The sequence below is a fragment of the Meleagris gallopavo genome, chromosome 15, assembly GCF_905368555.1.
Source record: "Meleagris gallopavo chromosome 15, MGAL_WU_HG_1.1, whole genome shotgun sequence".
NCBI lineage: Eukaryota > Metazoa > Chordata > Aves > Galliformes > Phasianidae > Meleagris > Meleagris gallopavo.
Window position 1 is genome coordinate 3,805,915 of NC_139418.1, and position 21,890 is coordinate 3,827,804.

Sequence of the window (21,890 nt, forward strand, 5' to 3'; positions counted from 1 at the left end):
TCTGCACTAGCTATTCTTGTGTTATATCGTGCTCCTAACTGGTGTGCTAAAGAAGAAATGCCAATACAAAAAAAAAAAAATCCTCAGTGAAGTAGCAGGTGAAGGCATCTGCATTGTGCTTGCTAGAAGAAGCCCACACGTGTTTTGTTTTATGCCAGTTTATGGTGGTGGAAATAACGTAGTGATTCTACATCCTGCCACGGGACCAGAAGAGGGAGGAAGCAGCATGGGTAGGGATAGGAACACCAACACCCTTGTCAATAACACGGAGACTTTTTTTTTTTTTCGGAACTTATTTTTATTTTCTCTCCAAAGAGCAGGCTGGGAGACAGATGTTGGCCTCCCAGCCTACCGGAGGCGTGCTCTGATGGCAGTGGGATGACGGCCTAGCGCCGCCGTCGGGGCCGCCTCTTGCGGGGTGGGGGTGAATCCTGGGGGCTGCTGCAGGTCTTCCTCTTTGGGGCGCGCCGGGGCCTCCCACACGAGCGGTCTCTGCTCTGGATGGAAGGGCCCGCTGCTGCTGCCTGCCCTGGCTCTTCCTGCAGCTCTTCTGCTGCGGTCGCAGTGGCGGTGCTGGGGTGCCCAGATCCCCCAGTGGAGCTGCCGAGCAGCTCCTCGGTGCCAGAGGCAGGAGGATCCAGATGGGAGGTGCTGATGCTGGGGCTGGCTGCAGGGCCGTCCTCCCGCCCTCCTGCAGCATGGCCGTCCCGCTGGTCCAGCTGGCGTTGGATCAGGGGGCCATACAGGGCTGCGGCGATGCTGATGAGGCGCTGCACGAGGGGCACCATGTTGCTGTTGGTCATCGCCTCCAGCTCCTGTACCAAGGCTGCCTGGTCGAGCCCGTGCTCACAGATGAGGTTCACAGTGGCCCACAGTCCCAATTGCACCTCCCACCAGTTGTCGCCGGACATTGCCCGGAACTCTTCCTGCAGGCAGAGGAGCAGGGGTGCGAGGTCTTCCGGATGTTGTTTGAAAAATGCAGCCCAGACCTCGGCGGGGAAGCTGTGCTCAGGTGGAACGAGCACCGTCTCTGCAGGCCCCTGCTCGTCCTGCAGGCCATCATCTGAGTGTCCCGTGGGCTGCGGGATGGAACACTCAAGATAATCGTCATCCGCCCTCATGGAGTAGCGGATGCTGAATATTTTGTGCCCACATACGGCACAACTCGGCTGCTTCTTGGCCCACCAGATGGCACAGCCGTAGCAGAGCCGGTGTTGGCAGGGGGTCACATAGGTGACATCCTCCCGACCTTGCCCGCAGACGGGGCAGGTCCAGTTGGATGGCACGTCCATGGTCCCGGGCTCTACGGTGGGCTGGGGAGAGCTGAGGTCGGGAAGCTGCTCCCCTCACTGGTTCTGCAGCAGGCAGAAGGTATTACAAACTGCAAAAGAGAAAGAGAGGCCACGGTCGCTTGCTGCCCCAGGGCAGGCAGGCAGCAGTGATGCCCCCCACCCCCCCATGCCTCAGCAAGAAACCCTCCCCCTCCTCTTGTTTTGCAGAGCGGGCTCTGGGGCCTACTGCTAGTCCCCCGCTGGATGCAGTGGAAACAAAACTGGTGGCAGCATGGCATGGTGTTTGCTACGCTGTCCCAGTTCTCCAGGCATATAGGGCAGTGGGTGCCTAAAACTGCTTCCACACTTCCACCAGTTGCAGTGGGAATGGAGGAGTGGGAGATGACAATTCGCTCCCCGACACTGATGCAGTGGCAGCAGGTGTCGCATTGGAACAGGACAAGAGACTCCACGGGCCTGGGCCAACGTGGGGAGGGTTCCTCAAGAAGCATCCCCCCAGCTGCCAGCGTGAGGCATATGCCACGCTGCCTACCTGCCCTGCTGCACGCGACTCTGCGCAATGTCCCGTCTGCCTGCTCCCAGCAGGGTCAGGGTACAACACAAGTGGCTCTGAGACGGCGCTGAGAGCTGCGCTAGCAGCACCCAGAGCACGTTCCAGCTCCAAACTCGCCCTGTCCACACTCCAATCCTCGCACACACGCTCGGTCGGAGGCCAGGCACGAACTGATCGGCTGGGCTGCCGCACCCGCGTTAAAGCAGGGTGGCCCGAGCAGTCACAATCCATCGCACACTGATGTCACAAACATCGCTTGGCCAGTCCTCGCCTTCACTCTGGGTCATCACCACCCGTCCCACAGTGATGCCGCCATCCATGGCTTGGTCATCACAATGAGCTGGCCTCACGTGCTACACGTGTGCCAGCAGCACTCAAGCCCCAGCACCTCTGCTTGTTCCATTCCTCCCCACATCTCATGTGCTTGGCATCAGTGTTTCACACCAATCACCGGTGCCTGGGACGTGTCTTCCCACGAGCTCCTTCGGGTTGCCCAGGCCATGGCACGCAGCCCCGGGCATGTACAACAAGAAGGTTTATTCAATAAAAGGTCACGCTTCCCTCTGTCTCTTGGACTAGATGATTGTGGAGGTCTTTTCCAGCTTTAATGACTCTAAGAGGTTTGGCCTCTTCTCCCAGGCAACGAACAGGACCCGGGGAAATGGCCACAAGTTGTACCAGAGGAGGTTTAGGTTAGATATGAGGAAAAACTTTTTCTCTCAGAGAGTGGTCAGGCACTGGAATGGCTGCCCAGGGAGGTGGTTGAGTTGCTGTCCCTGGCAGTGTTCAAGAGGTGTCTGGATGAGGAGCTGCGAGATATGGTTTAGTAGCTTGTGGTAGAAGTGGTAATGAGAAGATGGTTGGATCAGGTGACCTTATAGGTCGTTTCCCACCTTGTGATTCTATGATTCTATGATTCATGCAAAATATATAAATTTCAGCTGTGGAAATTAGAGAGAGATAAGCAGACATCCAGATGCAATCTTTATTCTGTATATATGATGCAGATGGAGGAAACAGCATAGGATGGGACAAAATCCACATCATTTCCACATCTGCACTAGCTATTCTTGTGTTATATCGTGCTCCTAACTGGTGTGCTAAAGAAGAAATGCCAATACAAAAAAAAATAATCCTCAGTGAAGCAGCAGGTGAGGGCATCTGCATTGTGCTTGCTAGAAGAAGCCTACACGTGTTTTGTTTGAGTGCCAGTTTATGGTGGTGGAAATAACGTAGTGATTCTACATCCTGCCACGGGACCAGAAGAGGGAGGAAGCAGCATGGGTAGGGATAGGAACACCAACACCCTTGTCAATAACACGGAGACTTTTTTTTTTTTTCGGAACTTATTTTTATTTTCTCTCCAAAGAGCAGGCTGGGAGGCAGATGTTGGCCTCCCAGCCTACCGGAGGCGTGCTCTCATGGCAGTGGGATGACGGCCTAGCGCCGCCGTCGGGGCCGCCTCTTGCGGGGTGGGGGTGAATCCTGGGGGCTGCTGCAGGTCTTCCTCTTTGGGGCGCGCCGGGGCCTCCCACACGAGCGGTCTCTGCTCTGGATGGAAGGGCCCGCTGCTGCTGCCTGCCCTGGCTCTTCCTGCAGCTCCTCTGCTGCGGTCGCAGTGGCGGTGCTGGGGTGCCCAGATCCCCCAGTGGAGCTGCCGAGCAGCTCCTCGGTGCCAGAGGCAGGAGGATCCAGATGGGAGGTGCTGATGCTGGGGCTGGCTGCAGGGCCGTCCTCCCGCCCTCCTGCAGCATGGCCGTCCCGCTGGTCCAGCTGGCGTTGGATCAGGGGGCCATACAGGGCTGCGGCGATGCTGATGAGGCGCTGCACGAGGGGCACCATGTTGCTGTTGGTCATCGCCTCCAGCTCCTGTACCAAGGCTGCCTGGTCGAGCCCGTGCTCACAGATGAGGTTCACAGTGGCCCACAGTCCCAATTGCACCTCCCACCAGTTGTCGCCGGACATTGCCCGGAACTCTTCCTGCAGGCAGAGGAGCAGGGGTGCGAGGTCTTCCGGATGTTGTTTGAAAAATGCAGCCCAGACCTCGGCGGGGAAGCTGTGCTCAGGTGGAACGAGCACCGTCTCTGCAGGCCCCTGCTCGTCCTGCAGGCCATCATCTGAGTGTCCCGTGGGCTGCGGGATGGAACACTCAAGATAATCGTCATCCGCCCTCATGGAGTAGCGGATGCTGAATATTTTGTGCCCACATACGGCACAACTGGGCTGCTTCTTGGCCCACCAGATGGCACAGCCGTAGCAGAGCCGGTGTTGGCAGGGGGTCACATAGGTGACATCCTCCCGACCTTGCCCGCAGACGGGGCAGGTCCAGTTGGATGGCACGTCCATGGTCCCGGGCTCTACGGTGGGCTGGGGAGAGCTGAGGTCGGGAAGCTGCTCCCCTCACTGGTTCTGCAGCAGGCAGAAGGTATTACAAACTGCAAAAGAGAAAGAGAGGCCACGGTCGCTTGCTGCCCCAGGGACAGGCAGGCAGCAGTGATGCCCCCCACCCTCCCATGCCTTAGCAAGAAACCCTCCCCCTCTCTTGTTTTGCAGAGCGGGCTCTGGGGCCTACTGCTAGTCCCCCGCTGGATGCAGTGGAAACAAAACTGGTGGCAGCATGGCATGGTGTTTGCTACGCTGTCCCAGTTCTCCAGGCATATGGGGCAGTGGGTGCCTAAAACTGCTTCCACACTTCCACCAGTTGCAGTGGGAATGGAGGAGTGGGAGATGACAATTCGCTCCCCGACACTGATGCAGTGGCAGCAGGTGTCGCATTGGAACAGGACAAGAGACTCCACGGGCCTGGGCCAACGTGGGGAGGGTTCCTCAAGAAGCATCCCCCCAGCTGCCAGCGTGAGGCATTGCCACGCTGCCTACCTGCCCTGCTGCACGCGACTCTGCGCAATGTCCCGTCTGCCTGCTCCCAGCAGGGTCAGGGTACAACACAAGTGGCTCTGAGACGGCGCTGAGAGCTGCGCTAGCAGCACCCAGAGCACGTTCCAGCTCCAAACTCGCCCTGTCCACACTCCAATCCTCGCACACACGCTCGGTCGGAGGCCAGGCACGAACTGATCGGCTGGGCTGCCGCACCCGCGTTAAAGCAGGGTGGCCCGAGCAGTCACAATCCATCGCACACTGATGTCACAAACATCGCTTGGCCAGTCCTCGCCTTCACTCTGGGTCATCACCACCCGTCCCACAGTGATGCCGCCATCCATGGCTTGGTCATCACAATGAGCTGGCCTCACGTGCTACACGTGTGCCAGCAGCACTCAAGCCCCAGCACCTCTGCTTGTTCCATTCCTCCCCACATCTCATGTGCTTGGCATCAGTGTTTCACACCAATCACCGGTGCCTGGGACGTGTCTTCCCACGGGCTCCTTCGGGTTGCCCAGGCCATGGCACGCAGCCCCGGGCATGTACAACAAGAAGGTTTATTCAATAAAAGGTCACGCTTCCCTCTGTCTCTTGGACTAGATGATTGTGGAGGTCTTTTCCAGCTTTAATGACTCTAAGAGGTTTGGCCTCTTCTCCCAGGCAACGAACAGGACCCGGGGAAATGGCCACAAGTTGTACCAGAGGAGGTTTAGGTTAGATATGAGGAAAAACTTTTTCTCTCAGAGAGTGGTCAGGCACTGGAATGGCTGCCCAGGGAGGTGGTTGAGTTGCTGTCCCTGGCAGTGTTCAAGAGGTGTCTGGATGAGGAGCTGCGAGATATGGTTTAGTAGCTTGTGGTAGAAGTGGTAATGAGAAGATGGTTGGATCAGGTGACCTTATAGGTCGTTTCCCACCTTGTGATTCTATGATTCTATGATTCATGCAAAATATATAAATTTCAGCTGTGGAAATTAGAGAGAGATAAGCAGACATCCAGATGCAATCTTTATTCTGTATATATGATGCAGATGGAGGAAACAGCATAGGATGGGACAAAATCCACATCATTTCCACATCTGCACTAGCTATTCTTGTGTTATATCGTGCTCCTAACTGGTGTGCTAAAGAAGAAATGCCAATACAAAAAAAAATAATCCTCAGTGAAGCAGCAGGTGAGGGTATCTGCATTGTGCTTGCTAGAAGAAGCCTACACGTGTTTTGTTAGTGCTGTTGTGAGTGCCAGTTTATGGTGGTGGAAATAACGTAGTGATTCTACATCCTGCCACGGGACCAGAAGAGGGAGAAAGCAGCATGGGTAGGGATAGGAACACCAACACCCTTGTCAATAACACGGAGACTTTTTTTTTTTTTCGGAACTTATTTTTATTTTCTCTCCAAAGAGCAGGCTGGGAGGCAGATGTTGGCCTCCCAGCCTACCGGAGGCGTGCTCTGATGGCAGTGGGATGACGGCCTAGCGCCGCCGTCGGGGCCGCCTCTTGCGGGGTGGGGGTGAATCCTGGGGGCTGCTGCAGGTCTTCCTCTTTGGGGCGCGCCGGGGCCTCCCACACGAGCGGTCTCTGCTCTGGATGGAAGGGCCCGCTGCTGCTGCCTGCCCTGGCTCTTCCTGCGGCTCCTCTGCTGCGGTCGCAGTGGCGGTGCTGGGGTGCCCAGATCCCCCAGTGGAGCTGCCGAGCAGCTCCTCGGTGCCAGAGGCAGGAGGATCCAGATGGGAGGTGCTGATGCTGGGGCTGGCTGCAGGGCCGTCCTCCCGCCCTCCTGCAGCATGGCCGTCCCGCTGGTCCAGCTGGCGTTGGATCAGGGGGCCATACAGGGCTGCGGCGATGCTGATGAGGCGCTGCACGAGGGGCACCATGTTGCTGTTGGTCATCGCCTCCAGCTCCTGTACCAAGGCTGCCTGGTCGAGCCCGTGCTCACAGATGAGGTTCACAGTGGCCCACAGTCCCAATTGCACCTCCCACCAGTTGTCGCCGGACATTGCCCGGAACTCTTCCTGCAGGCAGAGGAGCAGGGGTGCGAGGTCTTCCGGATGTTGTTTGAAAAATGCAGCCCAGACCTCGGCGGGGAAGCTGTGCTCAGGTGGAACGAGCACCGTCTCTGCAGGCCCCTGCTCGTCCTGCAGGCCATCATCTGAGTGTCCCGTGGGCTGCGGGATGGAACACTCAAGATAATCGTCATCCGCCCTCATGGAGTAGCGGATGCTGAATATTTTGTGCCCACATACGGCACAACTGGGCTGCTTCTTGGCCCACCAGATGGCACAGCCGTAGCAGAGCCGGTGTTGGCAGGGGGTCACATAGGTGACATCCTCCCGACCTTGCCCGCAGACGGGGCAGGTCCAGTTGGATGGCACGTCCATGGTCCCGGGCTCTACGGTGGGCTGGGGAGAGCTGAGGTCGGGAAGCTGCTCCCCTCACTGGTTCTGCAGCAGGCAGAAGGTATTACAAACTGCAAAAGAGAAAGAGAGGCCACGGTCGCTTGCTGCCCCAGGGACAGGCAGGCAGCAGTGATGCCCCCCCCCCCCATGCCTTAGCAAGAAACCCTCCCCCTCTCTTGTTTTGCAGAGCGGGCTCTGGGGCCTACTGCTAGTCCCCCGCTGGATGCAGTGGAAACAAAACTGGTGGCAGCATGGCATGGTGTTTGCTACGCTGTCCCAGTTCTCCAGGCATATGGGGCAGTGGGTGCCTAAAACTGCTTCCACACTTCCACCAGTTGCAGTGGGAATGGAGGAGTGGGAGATGACAATTCGCTCCCCGACACTGATGCAGTGGCAGCAGGTGTCGCATTGGAACAGGACAAGAGACTCCACGGGCCTGGGCCAACGTGGGGAGGGTTCCTCAAGAAGCATCCCCCCAGCTGCCAGCGTGAGGCATTGCCACGCTGCCTACCTGCCCTGCTGCACGCGACTCTGCGCAATGTCCCGTCTGCCTGCTCCCAGCAGGGTCAGGGTACAACACAAGTGGCTCTGAGACGGCGCTGAGAGCTGCGCTAGCAGCACCCAGAGCACGTTCCAGCTCCAAACTCGCCCTGTCCACACTCCAATCCTCGCACACACGCTCGGTCGGAGGCCAGGCACGAACTGATCGGCTGGGCTGCCGCACCCGCGTTAAAGCAGGGTGGCCCGAGCAGTCACAATCCATCGCACACTGATGTCACAAACATCGCTTGGCCAGTCCTCGCCTTCACTCTGGGTCATCACCACCCGTCCCACAGTGATGCCGCCATCCATGGCTTGGTCATCACAATGAGCTGGCCTCACGTGCTACACGTGTGCCAGCAGCACTCAAGCCCCAGCACCTCTGCTTGTTCCATTCCTCCCCACATCTCATGTGCTTGGCATCAGTGTTTCACACCAATCACCGGTGCCTGGGACGTGTCTTCCCACGGGCTCCTTCGGGTTGCCCAGGCCATGGCACGCAGCCCCGGGCATGTACAACAAGAAGGTTTATTCAATAAAAGGTCACGCTTCCCTCTGTCTCTTGGACTAGATGATTGTGGAGGTCTTTTCCAGCTTTAATGACTCTAAGAGGTTTGGCCTCTTCTCCCAGGCAACGAACAGGACCCGGGGAAATGGCCACAAGTTGTACCAGAGGAGGTTTAGGTTAGATATGAGGAAAAACTTTTTCTCTCAGAGAGTGGTCAGGCACTGGAATGGCTGCCCAGGGAGGTGGTTGAGTTGCTGTCCCTGGCAGTGTTCAAGAGGTGTCTGGATGAGGAGCTGCGAGATATGGTTTAGTAGCTTGTGGTAGAAGTGGTAATGAGAAGATGGTTGGATCAGGTGACCTTATAGGTCGTTTCCCACCTTGTGATTCTATGATTCTATGATTCATGCAAAATATATAAATTTCAGCTGTGGAAATTAGAGAGAGATAAGCAGACATCCAGATGCAATCTTTATTCTGTATATATGATGCAGATGGAGGAAACAGCATAGGATGGGACAAAATCCACATCATTTCCACATCTGCACTAGCTATTCTTGTGTTATATCGTGCTCCTAACTGGTGTGCTAAAGAAGAAATGCCAATACAAAAAAAAATAATCCTCAGTGAAGCAGCAGGTGAAGGTATCTGCATTGTGCTTGCTAGAAGAAGCCTACACGTGTTTTGTTAGTGCTGTTGTGAGTGCCAGTTTATGGTGGTGGAAATAACGTAGTGATTCTACATCCTGCCACGGGACCAGAAGAGGGAGAAAGCAGCATGGGTAGGGATAGGAACACCAACACCCTTGTCAATAACACGGAGACTTTTTTTTTTTTTCGGAACTTATTTTTATTTTCTCTCCAAAGAGCAGGCTGGGAGGCAGATGTTGGCCTCCCAGCCTACCGGAGGCGTGCTTTGATGGCAGTGGGATGACGGCCTAGCGCCGCCGTCGGGGCCGCCTCTTGCGGGGTGGGGGTGAATCCTGGGGGCTGCTGCAGGTCTTCCTCTTTGGGGCGCGCCGGGGCCTCCCACACGAGCGGTCTCTGCTCTGGATGGAAGGGCCCGCTGCTGCTGCCTGCCCTGGCTCTTCCTGCGGCTCCTCTGCTGCGGTCGCAGTGGCGGTGCTGGGGTGCCCAGATCCCCCAGTGGAGCTGCCGAGCAGCTCCTCGGTGCCAGAGGCAGGAGGATCCAGATGGGAGGTGCTGATGCTGGGGCTGGCTGCAGGGCCGTCCTCTGCCCCTCCTGCAGCATGGCCGTCCCGCTGGTCCAGCTGGCGTTGGATCAGGGGGCCATACAGGGCTGCGGCGATGCTGATGAGGCGCTGCACGAGGGGCACCATGTTGCTGTTGGTCATCGCCTCCAGCTCCTGTACCAAGGCTGCCTGGTTGAGCCCGTGCTCACAGATGAGGTTCACAGTGGCCCACAGTCCCAATTGCACCTCCCACCAGTTGTCGCCGGACATTGCCCGGAACTCTTCCTGCAGGCAGAGGAGCAGGGGTGCGAGGTCTTCCGGATGTTGTTTGAAAAATGCAGCCCAGACCTCGGCGGGGAAGCTGTGCTCAGGTGGAACGAGCACCGTCTCTGCAGGCCCCTGCTCGTCCTGCAGGCCATCATCTGAGTGTCCCGTGGGCTGCGGGATGGAACACTCAAGATAATCGTCATCCGCCCTCATGGAGTAGCGGATGCTGAATATTTTGTGCCCACATACGGCACAACTGGGCTGCTTCTTGGCCCACCAGATGGCACAGCCGTAGCAGAGCCGGTGTTGGCAGGGGGTCACATAGGTGACATCCTCCCGACCTTGCCCGCAGACGGGGCAGGTCCAGTTGGATGGCACGTCCATGGTCCCGGGCTCTACGGTGGGCTGGGGAGAGCTGAGGTCGGGAAGCTGCTCCCCTCACTGGTTCTGCAGCAGGCAGAAGGTATTACAAACTGCAAAAGAGAAAGAGAGGCCACGGTCGCTTGCTGCCCCAGGGACAGGCAGGCAGCAGTGATGCCCCCCACCCCTCCATGCCTTAGCAAGAAACCCTCCCCCTCTCTTGTTTTGCAGAGCGGGCTCTGGGGCCTACTGCTAGTCCCCCGCTGGATGCAGTGGAAACAAAACTGGTGGCAGCATGGCATGGTGTTTGCTACGCTGTCCCAGTTCTCCAGGCATATGGGGCAGTGGGTGCCTAAAACTGCTTCCACACTTCCACCAGTTGCAGTGGGAATGGAGGAGTGGGAGATGACAATTCGCTCCCCGACACTGATGCAGTGGCAGCAGGTGTCGCATTGGAACAGGACAAGAGACTCCACGGGCCTGGGCCAACGTGGGGAGGGTTCCTCAAGAAGCATCCCCCCAGCTGCCAGCGTGAGGCATTGCCACGCTGCCTACCTGCCCTGCTGCACGCGACTCTGCGCAATGTCCCGTCTGCCTGCTCCCAGCAGGGTCAGGGTACAACACAAGTGGCTCTGAGACGGCGCTGAGAGCTGCGCTAGCAGCACCCAGAGCACGTTCCAGCTCCAAACTCGCCCTGTCCACACTCCAATCCTCGCACACACGCTCGGTCGGAGGCCAGGCACGAACTGATCGGCTGGGCTGCCGCACCCGCGTTAAAGCAGGGTGGCCCGAGCAGTCACAATCCATCGCACACTGATGTCACAAACATCGCTTGGCCAGTCCTCGCCTTCACTCTGGGTCATCACCACCCGTCCCACAGTGATGCCGCCATCCATGGCTTGGTCATCACAATGAGCTGGCCTCACGTGCTACACGTGTGCCAGCAGCACTCAAGCCCCAGCACCTCTGCTTGTTCCATTCCTCCCCACATCTCATGTGCTTGGCATCAGTGTTTCACACCAATCACCGGTGCCTGGGACGTGTCTTCCCACGGGCTCCTTCGGGTTGCCCAGGCCATGGCACGCAGCCCCGGGCATGTACAACAAGAAGGTTTATTCAATAAAAGGTCACGCTTCCCTCTGTCTCTTGGACTAGATGATTGTGGAGGTCTTTTCCAGCTTTAATGACTCTAAGAGGTTTGGCCTCTTCTCCCAGGCAACGAACAGGACCCGGGGAAATGGCCACAAGTTGTACCAGAGGAGGTTTAGGTTAGATATGAGGAAAAACTTTTTCTCTCAGAGAGTGGTCAGGCACTGGAATGGCTGCCCAGGGAGGTGGTTGAGTTGCTGTCCCTGGCAGTGTTCAAGAGGTGTCTGGATGAGGAGCTGCGAGATATGGTTTAGTAGCTTGTGGTAGAAGTGGTAATGAGAAGATGGTTGGATCAGGTGACCTTATAGGTCGTTTCCCACCTTGTGATTCTATGATTCTATGATTCATGCAAAATATATAAATTTCAGCTGTGGAAATTAGAGAGAGATAAGCAGACATCCAGATGCAATCTTTATTCTGTATATATGATGCAGATGGAGGAAACAGCATAGGATGGGACAAAATCCACATCATTTCCACATCTGCACTAGCTATTCTTGTGTTATATCGTGCTCCTAACTGGTGTGCTAAAGAAGAAATGCCAATACAAAAAAAAATAATCCTCAGTGAAGCAGCAGGTGAGGGTATCTGCATTGTGCTTGCTAGAAGAAGCCTACACGTGTTTTGTTAGTGCTGTTGTGAGTGCCAGTTTATGGTGGTGGAAATAACGTAGTGATTCTACATCCTGCCACGGGACCAGAAGAGGGAGAAAGCAGCATGGGTAGGGATAGGAACACCAACACCCTTGTCAATAACACGGAGACTTTTTTTTTTTTTCGGAACTTATTTTTATTTTCTCTCCAAAGAGCAGGCTGGGAGGCAGATGTTGGCCTCCCAGCCTACCGGAGGCGTGCTTTGATGGCAGTGGGATGACGGCCTAGCGCCGCCGTCGGGGCCGCCTCTTGCGGGGTGGGGGTGAATCCTGGGGGCTGCTGCAGGTCTTCCTCTTTGGGGCGCGCCGGGGCCTCCCACACGAGCGGTCTCTGCTCTGGATGGAAGGGCCCGCTGCTGCTGCCTGCCCTGGCTCTTCCTGCGGCTCCTCTGCTGCGGTCGCAGTGGCGGTGCTGGGGTGCCCAGATCCCCCAGTGGAGCTGCCGAGCAGCTCCTCGGTGCCAGAGGCAGGAGGATCCAGATGGGAGGTGCTGATGCTGGGGCTGGCTGCAGGGCCGTCCTCCCGCCCTCCTGCAGCATGGCCGTCCCGCTGGTCCAGCTGGCGTTGGATCAGGGGGCCATACAGGGCTGCGGCGATGCTGATGAGGCGCTGCACGAGGGGCACCATGTTGCTGTTGGTCATCGCCTCCAGCTCCTGTACCAAGGCTGCCTGGTTGAGCCCGTGCTCACAGATGAGGTTCACAGTGGCCCACAGTCCCAATTGCACCTCCCACCAGTTGTCGCCGGACATTGCCCGGAACTCTTCCTGCAGGCAGAGGAGCAGGGGTGCGAGGTCTTCCGGATGTTGTTTGAAAAATGCAGCCCAGACCTCGGCGGGGAAGCTGTGCTCAGGTGGAACGAGCACCGTCTCTGCAGGCCCCTGCTCGTCCTGCAGGCCATCATCTGAGTGTCCCGTGGGCTGCGGGATGGAACACTCAAGATAATCGTCATCCGCCCTCATGGAGTAGCGGATGCTGAATATTTTGTGCCCACATACGGCACAACTGGGCTGCTTCTTGGCCCACCAGATGGCACAGCCGTAGCAGAGCCGGTGTTGGCAGGGGGTCACATAGGTGACATCCTCCCGACCTTGCCCGCAGACGGGGCAGGTCCAGTTGGATGGCACGTCCATGGTCCCGGGCTCTACGGTGGGCTGGGGAGAGCTGAGGTCGGGAAGCTGCTCCCCTCACTGGTTCTGCAGCAGGCAGAAGGTATTACAAACTGCAAAAGAGAAAGAGAGGCCACGGTCGCTTGCTGCCCCAGGGACAGGCAGGCAGCAGTGATGCCCCCCACCCCTCCATGCCTTAGCAAGAAACCCTCCCCCTCCTCTTGTTTTGCAGAGCGGGCTCTGGGGCCTACTGCTAGTCCCCCGCTGGATGCAGTGGAAACAAAACTGGTGGCAGCATGGCATGGTGTTTGCTACGCTGTCCCAGTTCTCCAGGCATATGGGGCAGTGGGTGCCTAAAACTGCTTCCACACTTCCACCAGTTGCAGTGGGAATGGAGGAGTGGGAGATGACAATTCGCTCCCCGACACTGATGCAGTGGCAGCAGGTGTCGCATTGGAACAGGACAAGAGACTCCACGGGCCTGGGCCAACGTGGGGAGGGTTCCTCAAGAAGCATCCCCCCAGCTGCCAGGGTGAGGCATTGCCACGCTGCCTACCTGCACTGCTGCACGCGACTCTGCGCAATGTCCCGTCTGCCTGCTCCCAGCAGGGTCAGGGTACAACACAAGTGGCTCTGAGACGGCGCTGAGAGCTGCGCTAGCAGCACCCAGAGCACGTTCCAGCTCCAAACTCGCCCTGTCCACACTCCAATCCTCGCACACACGCTCGGTCGGAGGCCAGGCACGAACTGATCGGCTGGGCTGCCGCACCCGCGTTAAAGCAGGGTGGCCCGAGCAGTCACAATCCATCGCACACTGATGTCACAAACATCGCTTGGCCAGTCCTCGCCTTCACTCTGGGTCATCACCACCCGTCCCACAGTGATGCCGCCATCCATGGCTTGGTCATCACAATGAGCTGGCCTCACGTGCTACACGTGTGCCAGCAGCACTCAAGCCCCAGCACCTCTGCTTGTTCCATTCCTCCCCACATCTCATGTGCTTGGCATCAGTGTTTCACACCAATCACCGGTGCCTGGGACGTGTCTTCCCACGAGCTCCTTCGGGTTGCCCAGGCCATGGCACGCAGCCCCGGGCATGTACAACAAGAAGGTTTATTCAATAAAAGGTCACGCTTCCCTCTGTCTCTTGGACTAGATGATTGTGGAGGTCTTTTCCAGCTTTAATGACTCTAAGAGGTTTGGCCTCTTCTCCCAGGCAACAAACAGGACCCGAGGAAATGGCCACAAGTTGTACCAGAGGAGGTTTAGGTTAGATATGAGGAAAAACTTTTTCTCTCAGAGAGTGGTCAGGCACTGGAATGGCTGCCCAGGAGGTGGTTCAGTCGCCGTCTCTGGCAGTGTTCAAGAGGCGTCTGGATGAGGAGCTGCGAGATATGGTTTAGTAGCTTGTGGTAGAAGTGGTAATGAGAAGATGGTTGAATCAGGTGACCTTATAGGTCGTTTCCCACCTTATGATTCTATGATTCTATTAAACCTTACTGTGAAACTTAGGCAAGTGCTGCCTCAAAGTACGCATACCTATAAAAGTCACATTTATTGCTGTCTTTGGATATGGAAAATTTTACACTGCAAAGATGTGATGGTATTAAAATACAAAATTGAATGTTAAGCTCTAGAGATTATGATCTTTACCAATCACAAGTCTACTTGTGACTAAAAGCATGCTTAAGAGAAGGCCATTGCTGCAATACCAACCAGATTCTATAGCAGTTTGAACGTGTCCAGTCTATTGTGTATAATTTTAAAATTACTATGTATTTTGTACATATTTTAGAAGTGATGTTGTTAGCTGATAACTGGAAGTGTAATATGCTAAACGTAAGTGAAGATGATTTTTAATAATGGAAGTTGGTAATATAACATTGAAAATTAATAGCCAGATTTCTTGGCTATTTATAGTAGGACAGTAATGATTTAATTTTTAAAGAATAGGCTCAAGGTGTAAATAACCTAATAAGGCTCCATTCATGATCATAGTAAAGAAATATTCTAGCAAACTATGTCACTTCTGGAAAACAAACAAACAAAAAAAATCTGTTCTGTGACAGCCTTTTACCCTGCATGTTTGTTCTGCTGAACTGTGGTGGAGTGTATGGGAACTGCTGAGTCCTGGCCTGACCCACTGATTCAGCACCTGGGGAAAGGATCCGGTCAGCCCTGGGAGCACAAGTGAAGGCAATTCAGCTGTGTGATAGGAAGGGCTGCAACCTGGCTGCACCTCTCTTAGACCTCATTTAAGAGCTGACTGCCAGTTGGGACAGATTTTTGATTGGAGATCCCTTCCTTGCAGAGTTTTCCCTGTGTGTCTAGATTTTCTGAGATAGGTGAGCACTTTTCCTTTCTAACACCCTAGCTTGTATTTTGTACTCACCACCTGGTGCAGAAAACTGGCAAAGCTGTTTTGGCACAAATAAGCCTAACCCTGAAGCTGCTTAGCATCCTTCTGAAGAGAACTTTTTGCATAGATGTCGATCTCATTTGACTTTCAGTCCCTTTTCTTACTCTCAACTTATTATAGATATGGAAAAGTGCTGTTATAAATACTTATCTGGATGATCATACAAGTATGTGTCCAGTATTCAAACTACAGAAGATTCAAAATTGTTTTCTTCCCTTTTAAATACTATACTCACTAAAGACATCCAAAAGAAAAAAAAAAAAAAAAAAAATCAATCCAGACCATGACAGAGGCGTTGGAACTAGATGGTCTTTAAGGTCCCTTCCAATCTAATCCATTCTATGATTCTAATGTCAGAGATGCCAGGAAGTTATATTATGAAAAATACTATTTATAAAACACTTCAAAAAGCTTCTAGTGTTTGATAAGTAAATGCAGATTTCAGCTTAGACTGGAAGTAGTACTTGAAACATTCTTTGTAAATCTCACATTGCTGTATAACCTTGTGTATATTGTAAATCTTTATGAACTAATAAGTGGAGACTGGAAGGTTGAGTTGCCAAGGTCAGAGCCCATAAGTAACACAGAAACAAAACTCAGGTTTTCTTGTTTCTACTTTAAGCACCAGTTATTTCCTCACTGTAGTCAAAAGAATTGTGTAACGTTAGTTGTTGACATGATGGGGATTTAGCTGCCTAAGCTTTACATTTAATGTTTTTAAGCTTTGGAGATGTTAGTGAAAACCTGTGTCATCAGAGCTAAGTAAACTACTATACTTTGGGTAGATGAAGACATGACCTCTGATGCCAGCACATGCTAAATGATATTTGATTTCTTGTACTGCATCTTTGAAGAAAAAAGTCTAAGAAATGACTTATGTTTCAAAACAAGTTCTATTTTGATTCATGTAGCTATGTGAACTGCACTTGAGATAATGAAATATGTTGCATTCTGGAAACAACATTGCTTATTCTACATGCAAGTGTTAACAATGTGCAAAGAAAATACCGAATCTAAAAATTGTTAGTAACAGCTTTGAATGCTTTCTATCTGCTGCCAAGTCTTTCAGATTAGCTTATTCACACAAGAAATCAAAATATTTCCTTTTTGAAAACACTTCATTTCAGCTAATAGGTGAATATTGTCTCATCCTTCTGATTTTGGGTTCCACACTAGGAACTAGTAAAAACCTGGAGACTTTAAATTGTTTTTAGTTTATGAAGATGATGATCTTTTCCTACATAATAGTTTTGTCTCAAAATATCACAGAATCATAAAATGGCTACTCTGGGAGAGAACTAAAAGACCATCTAGTTCTGTGGGTAGGGTAAGGTGGCCATCCATTAGATGAGACTGCCCAGGGCCCCATCCAACCTGCTAACAAACACTTCCAGTGATGTGGCATTCATAAATTTTGTGCAGCCTGTTCCAAGAGCCTCACCACTTTCTAAACAAATAGTTTCCACCTAGCACCTAATGTCAATCTGCCCTCTTTGAGTTTAAAGCCATTCTCTCTTGGCCATGTAAAAAGCTGGTCTCTGTCCTGTTTATAAGCTCCCCTCAAGTACTGGAAGGCTGCAGTGAGGTCTCCCTGGAGGAGTTATGTGGAGTTGTTGGACTGTGTGCAAAGGAAGTATTCAATCGTGAGCCTATTGCTCTGAAAACATTTGCGTTTCATCCACTCCTAAGACTGTTCTAGAAACCTGTGTTTGGATTTCTTTATTTTCTCAGGCACTTTCTCCCTTACTTCCCAAATACTTCCTGGGGGTGTTGGAATGGATTTGAATTTTCTTAACAGGAATCTATTTTTCTAACAGGAGATTTTTTTTTTCAGATCTCTGTGCAAGTAGTCCTGAAATGTAAGAAATTATTATTATTTTTTTTTAATGTAGCAAGATTGTATTGTTGTGAATAGTGCTCTTTGTGCTTATTTGTCCAATGACCTGTGTCCTAAAATGTAACATTTTTAATCCTGTTCCACTGCTGAAACCACTGTGTGTTGTTGCATATATGTAGAGGCTCTTAATTCTCTTGTCTGCTTAACTGTAAAGAGAGAAAGTATTCTTATACCAGAAACTTGCAATGCCTGCTGTATGAAAACAGTTTTTCTAGACTAGTGTTTAGACTAGCAGTGAAAGTAAATTGTAGCTATGTACCCAAATAATTATCCCTCGAATAAAAGAAAACTAAGCTGCTTCTAATACAGAGTCTCTTGAAATTGCTTTGTGACAGATTCTGGCTGCAGCAAGACAAAAGAAAATATTTTAAAATTGTTTTATAAACCACTGAAGGCCACGTGTTATACATTTTGACACTTCAGTCTGTCCTGGTAACCAGTACTGATTCCTGCTGTGCCTTGCATTATCATGGAAACACCAAGATTGGAAAAGACCTCCAAGATCATCCAGTCCAGCTGTCCACCTATTGCCAATATTTCCCTCTAAACCATGTCCCTCAGAACAACTTCTAAATACTGTGACTCAACCATCTCCCTGGGTAGCCCATTCTGGTGCCTAACTGCTCTTTTGGAGAATAATTTTTTCCTAATGTCTAACCTGAAACTTCCCTGTTGCAACTTGAGGACGTTCCCTTTGGTCCTATCACCAGCCACCGTGGTGTAGAGGCTGACCCCCACCTTGCCACAACCTTTTTTCAGAGAGTTGTAGGGAGATACAAAGTTTTCCCCTGATTCTCTCCAGCCCAGAATGTCCTAGCTCCTCATAAGACTTGTGCTCCAGATCCCTCACCAGCTTTGTTGCCCTTCCCAGGGCCTCCATGTCTTCCTTGTAGTAAGCAGCACAAACCTGAACACAGCACGTGAGGTGTGGCCTCCCCAGGGCTGAGTACACAGAGATGATCACTTCTCTGCTCCTGCTGGCTGCACTATTTCTCACATGTTGAAAGTAAAGCTCTGAAGGCTGGAATGATGCTATGCTGTTCTGTCCTGATCTTTTCAAACATTCCACAACTTATTTAAATGATTCAAATTTTCCAGCTCTTCAGTACTCTTACATGCTGTGCCTCAGAAACTGAATGAAATATGTTGAAGATTGCTGCTATGTGCAAGCTGTGTTCAAATTGATTACAGAGCTTAATTTAAGAACAAAGTGCCCCTCCTTAGGTATCTTTTAGGCACCGGAAGTATATAACTAGTCTATTTTGGATTTTTCTTTCTTTTTCTCTAATATTTATTTAAACAGGAAAAAAAAGAAAACCAATCTATAAAGAGCTGTATATGGGTGTAAACATATAATACAAAGGTAAACCAAAAGTTGATGGAATATACACCAGAATAGCAGAGAGAATATAACGTGGGGGATTTCTAGGTTGTTTCTGTTGTATGAGAAAAATCTAATACAGCAGAGCCTAATTTAGTTTTCAGAACTCTTAGTAGAACTACTTTTGTTTTCTTCATAAGCTGTAATTTAAAATTCTTGAACACATTTAAAATGGTGTAGAGGCATGAGCCATACTTGAAGTTAGCCAGTTATCTTTCTGCTGCTTTCCAGTTTGTCTTAACTAGCAGAGCAGAGGTAGATTAGGAAGGAGTATAAAACCAAATCATTTGCTATTAGAATTGAGAGAACAAGCTAATTCTAAATTTCAAGAACAACTGAAATACCATCTCTGAATCTTGTCAAGATTGCAAATGTATGGTTTATTAACATTCATTTATTGTTTTCAGCATTTTTATTATCAATGAGATTGCCCAGTGTTAGTGATAGAAATTGTTTGAATTCTTTGCTGCTCCAAGTTATTGCTCTTTGTGCACACTGTGCAGTAAATTATAGTATTCCAGGTAAAATAGCAACATAAGCTTTCTTGCATAGACTGATCTTCCTCACTCCCAAGTAGCAGAATAGGAATGAATTTGTGAGTAAATGTGTGCAGATTGGTAGTTTTGAGGTTTCTATTCTGATTGAGGGGAATGTAAGGCTAACTTCAGTTGCTAGACTACTTAATCTACCTGCTGTTTCATACCAAGCAGTAGACTATATGTCAGACCTCAGGATTGCTTTTGTTTTGTAGCTGGACTGTATTAAAAGCAGGTAGTACTTTTTCAAGCATGGTCTTCAAACATGATATTTAAAACCTAATGCACTGGTAGAAATATACTCTGCTTATCCCAGACTGCTCTCAACAAAGAAAACATTGCTTTTTAGCTGTCTGTCTAAAAGTTAATGTCTAGAATTTAGTGCTTATTTTTTCCTGTGAAATGGACACTGAACTGGGCATCAACTGATGTGGTGACCAGCTGCAACTTGGACAGTATCACCTTGCTATTGATTTTAGCTCTAGCTTTGACATCTTATGAATTTGTAATTTTTTAAAATCACAGGTTCAAAAAGTATTTAACCTCTAGAAATGAGCTATGTGCTGGAGATGATGAAGCCTTCAGCTTAAGATTCGTGCAGGAGACATTCAGGAGGCTGCAGCGTCTGTTCAGGACCCTGCGGGAGCTCAACAGCCACAAGAGGGCATCGTGACACAATTTAGGCTCTGTTTAGGGAAGCAGCACTGAAGTCCCATTAGTGCCTTTAAAATAGGTGTCTTCTAGTATGTGCACTGGCTATGGGGAGCAAAACTGAGTACTTTGATGTTATTTTCCCAGGGGAAAAAAAAAAAAGCCACAGTATTGCCATCAGTCATGTTAAACCTATGTTCTATTTCTAGTTTCTAGCAAAAATCAAGTTCAAATTCCTTACCATTGACAGGGCTGTCAAGCGTTAGCTTTGTGTCCTTTTTAGGCAATGTACTGAGATACTTTATATAACTTGGTATATGTCATTGCTTCCCAAATGATTGCATCAGTGACTTTAAATTAGGTGGAATTTGAACTTAGCATCTTTAAAATGCACACATCAGCTTGATCCCTTGGCAAAGTATTCTCCTCAGTGGTGGATGTGTTGAAGAGCTCCTCTTCAAGCTGTTCAGGGAGCCTTGTCAGTTAAATGATAAGATTCAGGCCTCCATTCTTTTGAAGTGACCAGAATTGCTAATTTCCTTTCCCCTCTTCTGCTTTACTGCTGGTGGTGGTAGTGACTTTTGTCTGTTGTGCAAGCAGTCCTGCAGTATGAGGTTTTGCGGTGGACGTTTGTTACCTGAACCAGAGGACTATATTCTTGGATTTCTTAAACCAGTCTTATTTTTGTGCCTGTAAACTTTCAGATTTCAAGACTTCAGCCAGAAGAACAGACCTCGCTACAGTTCTGCCAGGCTTCTAGATGCACTACTGTGCATGGAATAAACAGCATTTGGGAGGCATCAGGTTTACTACATATGTGAGAGCCACCAGCACAAAGCAAATGCAGTGAATGCCGTGTTTCTCAGACATATCAGTGTGCATCTGTATATCTACCCAGGACACGCCTGACAAGAAATATGGTGACATTTTGTAGCATGTCTTGAAATTAACTCTAAAACACTTCCAGTGCTTGTGTATTTAGTGAAGAGTATTGAAATGTCAAAATTGCCTAGAGAAGTGATTTTTCTCTTTCTTCCCCTTCTCCGAGTAGCTGCCGCAATCGTCTGGTTTTGTTCACCGTGCCTTTCCACTGTTCCCAGGACTCAGTGCTTTTCCTCTAGCTCGTAAATGGTATTAAAAGTACTTCTGCAAGGAGTGGAGGGGTAGTCATGGAGTCTCAGTTTCGGATGGCAGGTTGAAGGGAAGCAGCTGAGGTGACAGCACCACTTGAATGTGAATGTAATCTGAACAGCTGTTCAGTGAATGTTCTTCCATCTTAGAAGAAGAAAACCATTTATTTTTTTTTCTTGCTTAGTGTTTTTTTCCTGTTTATTTTCATGTGTTGAATAGTCAATTTCCTAACTGGTATAAAGATGTTCTAGATATGTCAAACTACTCATTTCCTAAGAGAAAGGACTGTATTTCATATTGCAGAAGCAGCAGGCAAGATTTAAATTCCTGCTGGATAGGCAGCACACCTTCGATAACCTTTGTGAAGCGCTTTGCATGTATGAAAATGTTGATCATTTCAAATGCTTGGGAAAAAGTATGTATGAAAACTGTCCATCTTTAGATAGCTTCATGAAAGTAACTTAAATATCTTAGTATAAATACAAAACAGGGTCAAACAGGAGACATTTTGTAGATCCACATTCAGAAGATATTCCATTATCTGTATTGTTTTGTGCCTTTTTGTGTAACGCATGCCATACCCTGTGCCAGCCATATGCTAAGAGATGAAGTGACTGGTTTGCCAGCTTGTAGCAGTTGCCAAGATCAGGAAGGCATAGTAGATATGTGAAAGGAAAAAAGCAGAGCCAACACTCTGCTTCTCTGTGGTGTGACTTGATAATATGTGACTGTCTCCTCTAAGTGCTGTTTTAACTGGAATGTAAACATGCCTCAGTTTTTATAACAATGAAATATATTTGAAGATTAGGCTTGGCTTTCAGTTCAGCTTGCTTTCTGCCATTTCGTCTGGTGCACCTTTCTATTCAGGGAGATTTTGTTGTGAGAGAGAAAGAGCGAAGCATGGAATACGCTGATTGCTGTGGATGATATGAGAAGACATTCCAGGGAGTTTTTCAGCATTTCTTAGAATTGGAAGTCCTGCAGAG

General features: G+C 50.7%; 4 protein-coding genes across 4 annotated transcripts; all 4 read right to left on the reverse strand.

Moving 5' to 3' along the window:
* Window positions 1–213: 213 nt before the first annotated feature.
* Window positions 214–1,292, reverse strand: LOC146543321 (uncharacterized). The gene has a single exon (XM_085236855.1). The coding sequence runs from the start codon at window positions 1,290–1,292 to the stop codon at window positions 387–389; it is 906 nt and encodes a 301-aa protein (XP_085092981.1). The 3' UTR covers window positions 214–386.
* Window positions 1,293–3,285: 1,993 nt separating this feature from the next.
* LOC146543322 (uncharacterized) lies at window positions 3,286–4,191 on the reverse strand. Its single transcript, XM_085236973.1, has one exon. It carries the CDS (start codon window positions 4,189–4,191, stop codon window positions 3,286–3,288), a length of 906 nt encoding a protein of 301 aa, XP_085093099.1.
* Window positions 4,192–6,193: 2,002 nt separating this feature from the next.
* Window positions 6,194–7,099, reverse strand: LOC146543323 (uncharacterized). The gene has a single exon (XM_085236856.1). The coding sequence runs from the start codon at window positions 7,097–7,099 to the stop codon at window positions 6,194–6,196; it is 906 nt and encodes a 301-aa protein (XP_085092982.1).
* A 4,908-nt stretch (window positions 7,100–12,007) lies between these two features.
* LOC146543324 (uncharacterized) lies at window positions 12,008–12,913 on the reverse strand. Its single transcript, XM_085236936.1, has one exon. It carries the CDS (start codon window positions 12,911–12,913, stop codon window positions 12,008–12,010), a length of 906 nt encoding a protein of 301 aa, XP_085093062.1.
* Between the last annotated feature and the right edge of the window lie 8,977 nt (window positions 12,914–21,890).

Bases quoted from the DNA above. Each gene is read 5' to 3' on its own strand.
- LOC146543321 (XM_085236855.1), bottom strand. From the start codon at position 1,292: ATGGACGTGCCATCCAACTGGACCTGCCCCGTCTGCGGGCAAGGTCGG.
- LOC146543322 (XM_085236973.1), bottom strand. From the start codon at position 4,191: ATGGACGTGCCATCCAACTGGACCTGCCCCGTCTGCGGGCAAGGTCGG.
- LOC146543323 (XM_085236856.1), bottom strand. From the start codon at position 7,099: ATGGACGTGCCATCCAACTGGACCTGCCCCGTCTGCGGGCAAGGTCGG.
- LOC146543324 (XM_085236936.1), bottom strand. From the start codon at position 12,913: ATGGACGTGCCATCCAACTGGACCTGCCCCGTCTGCGGGCAAGGTCGG.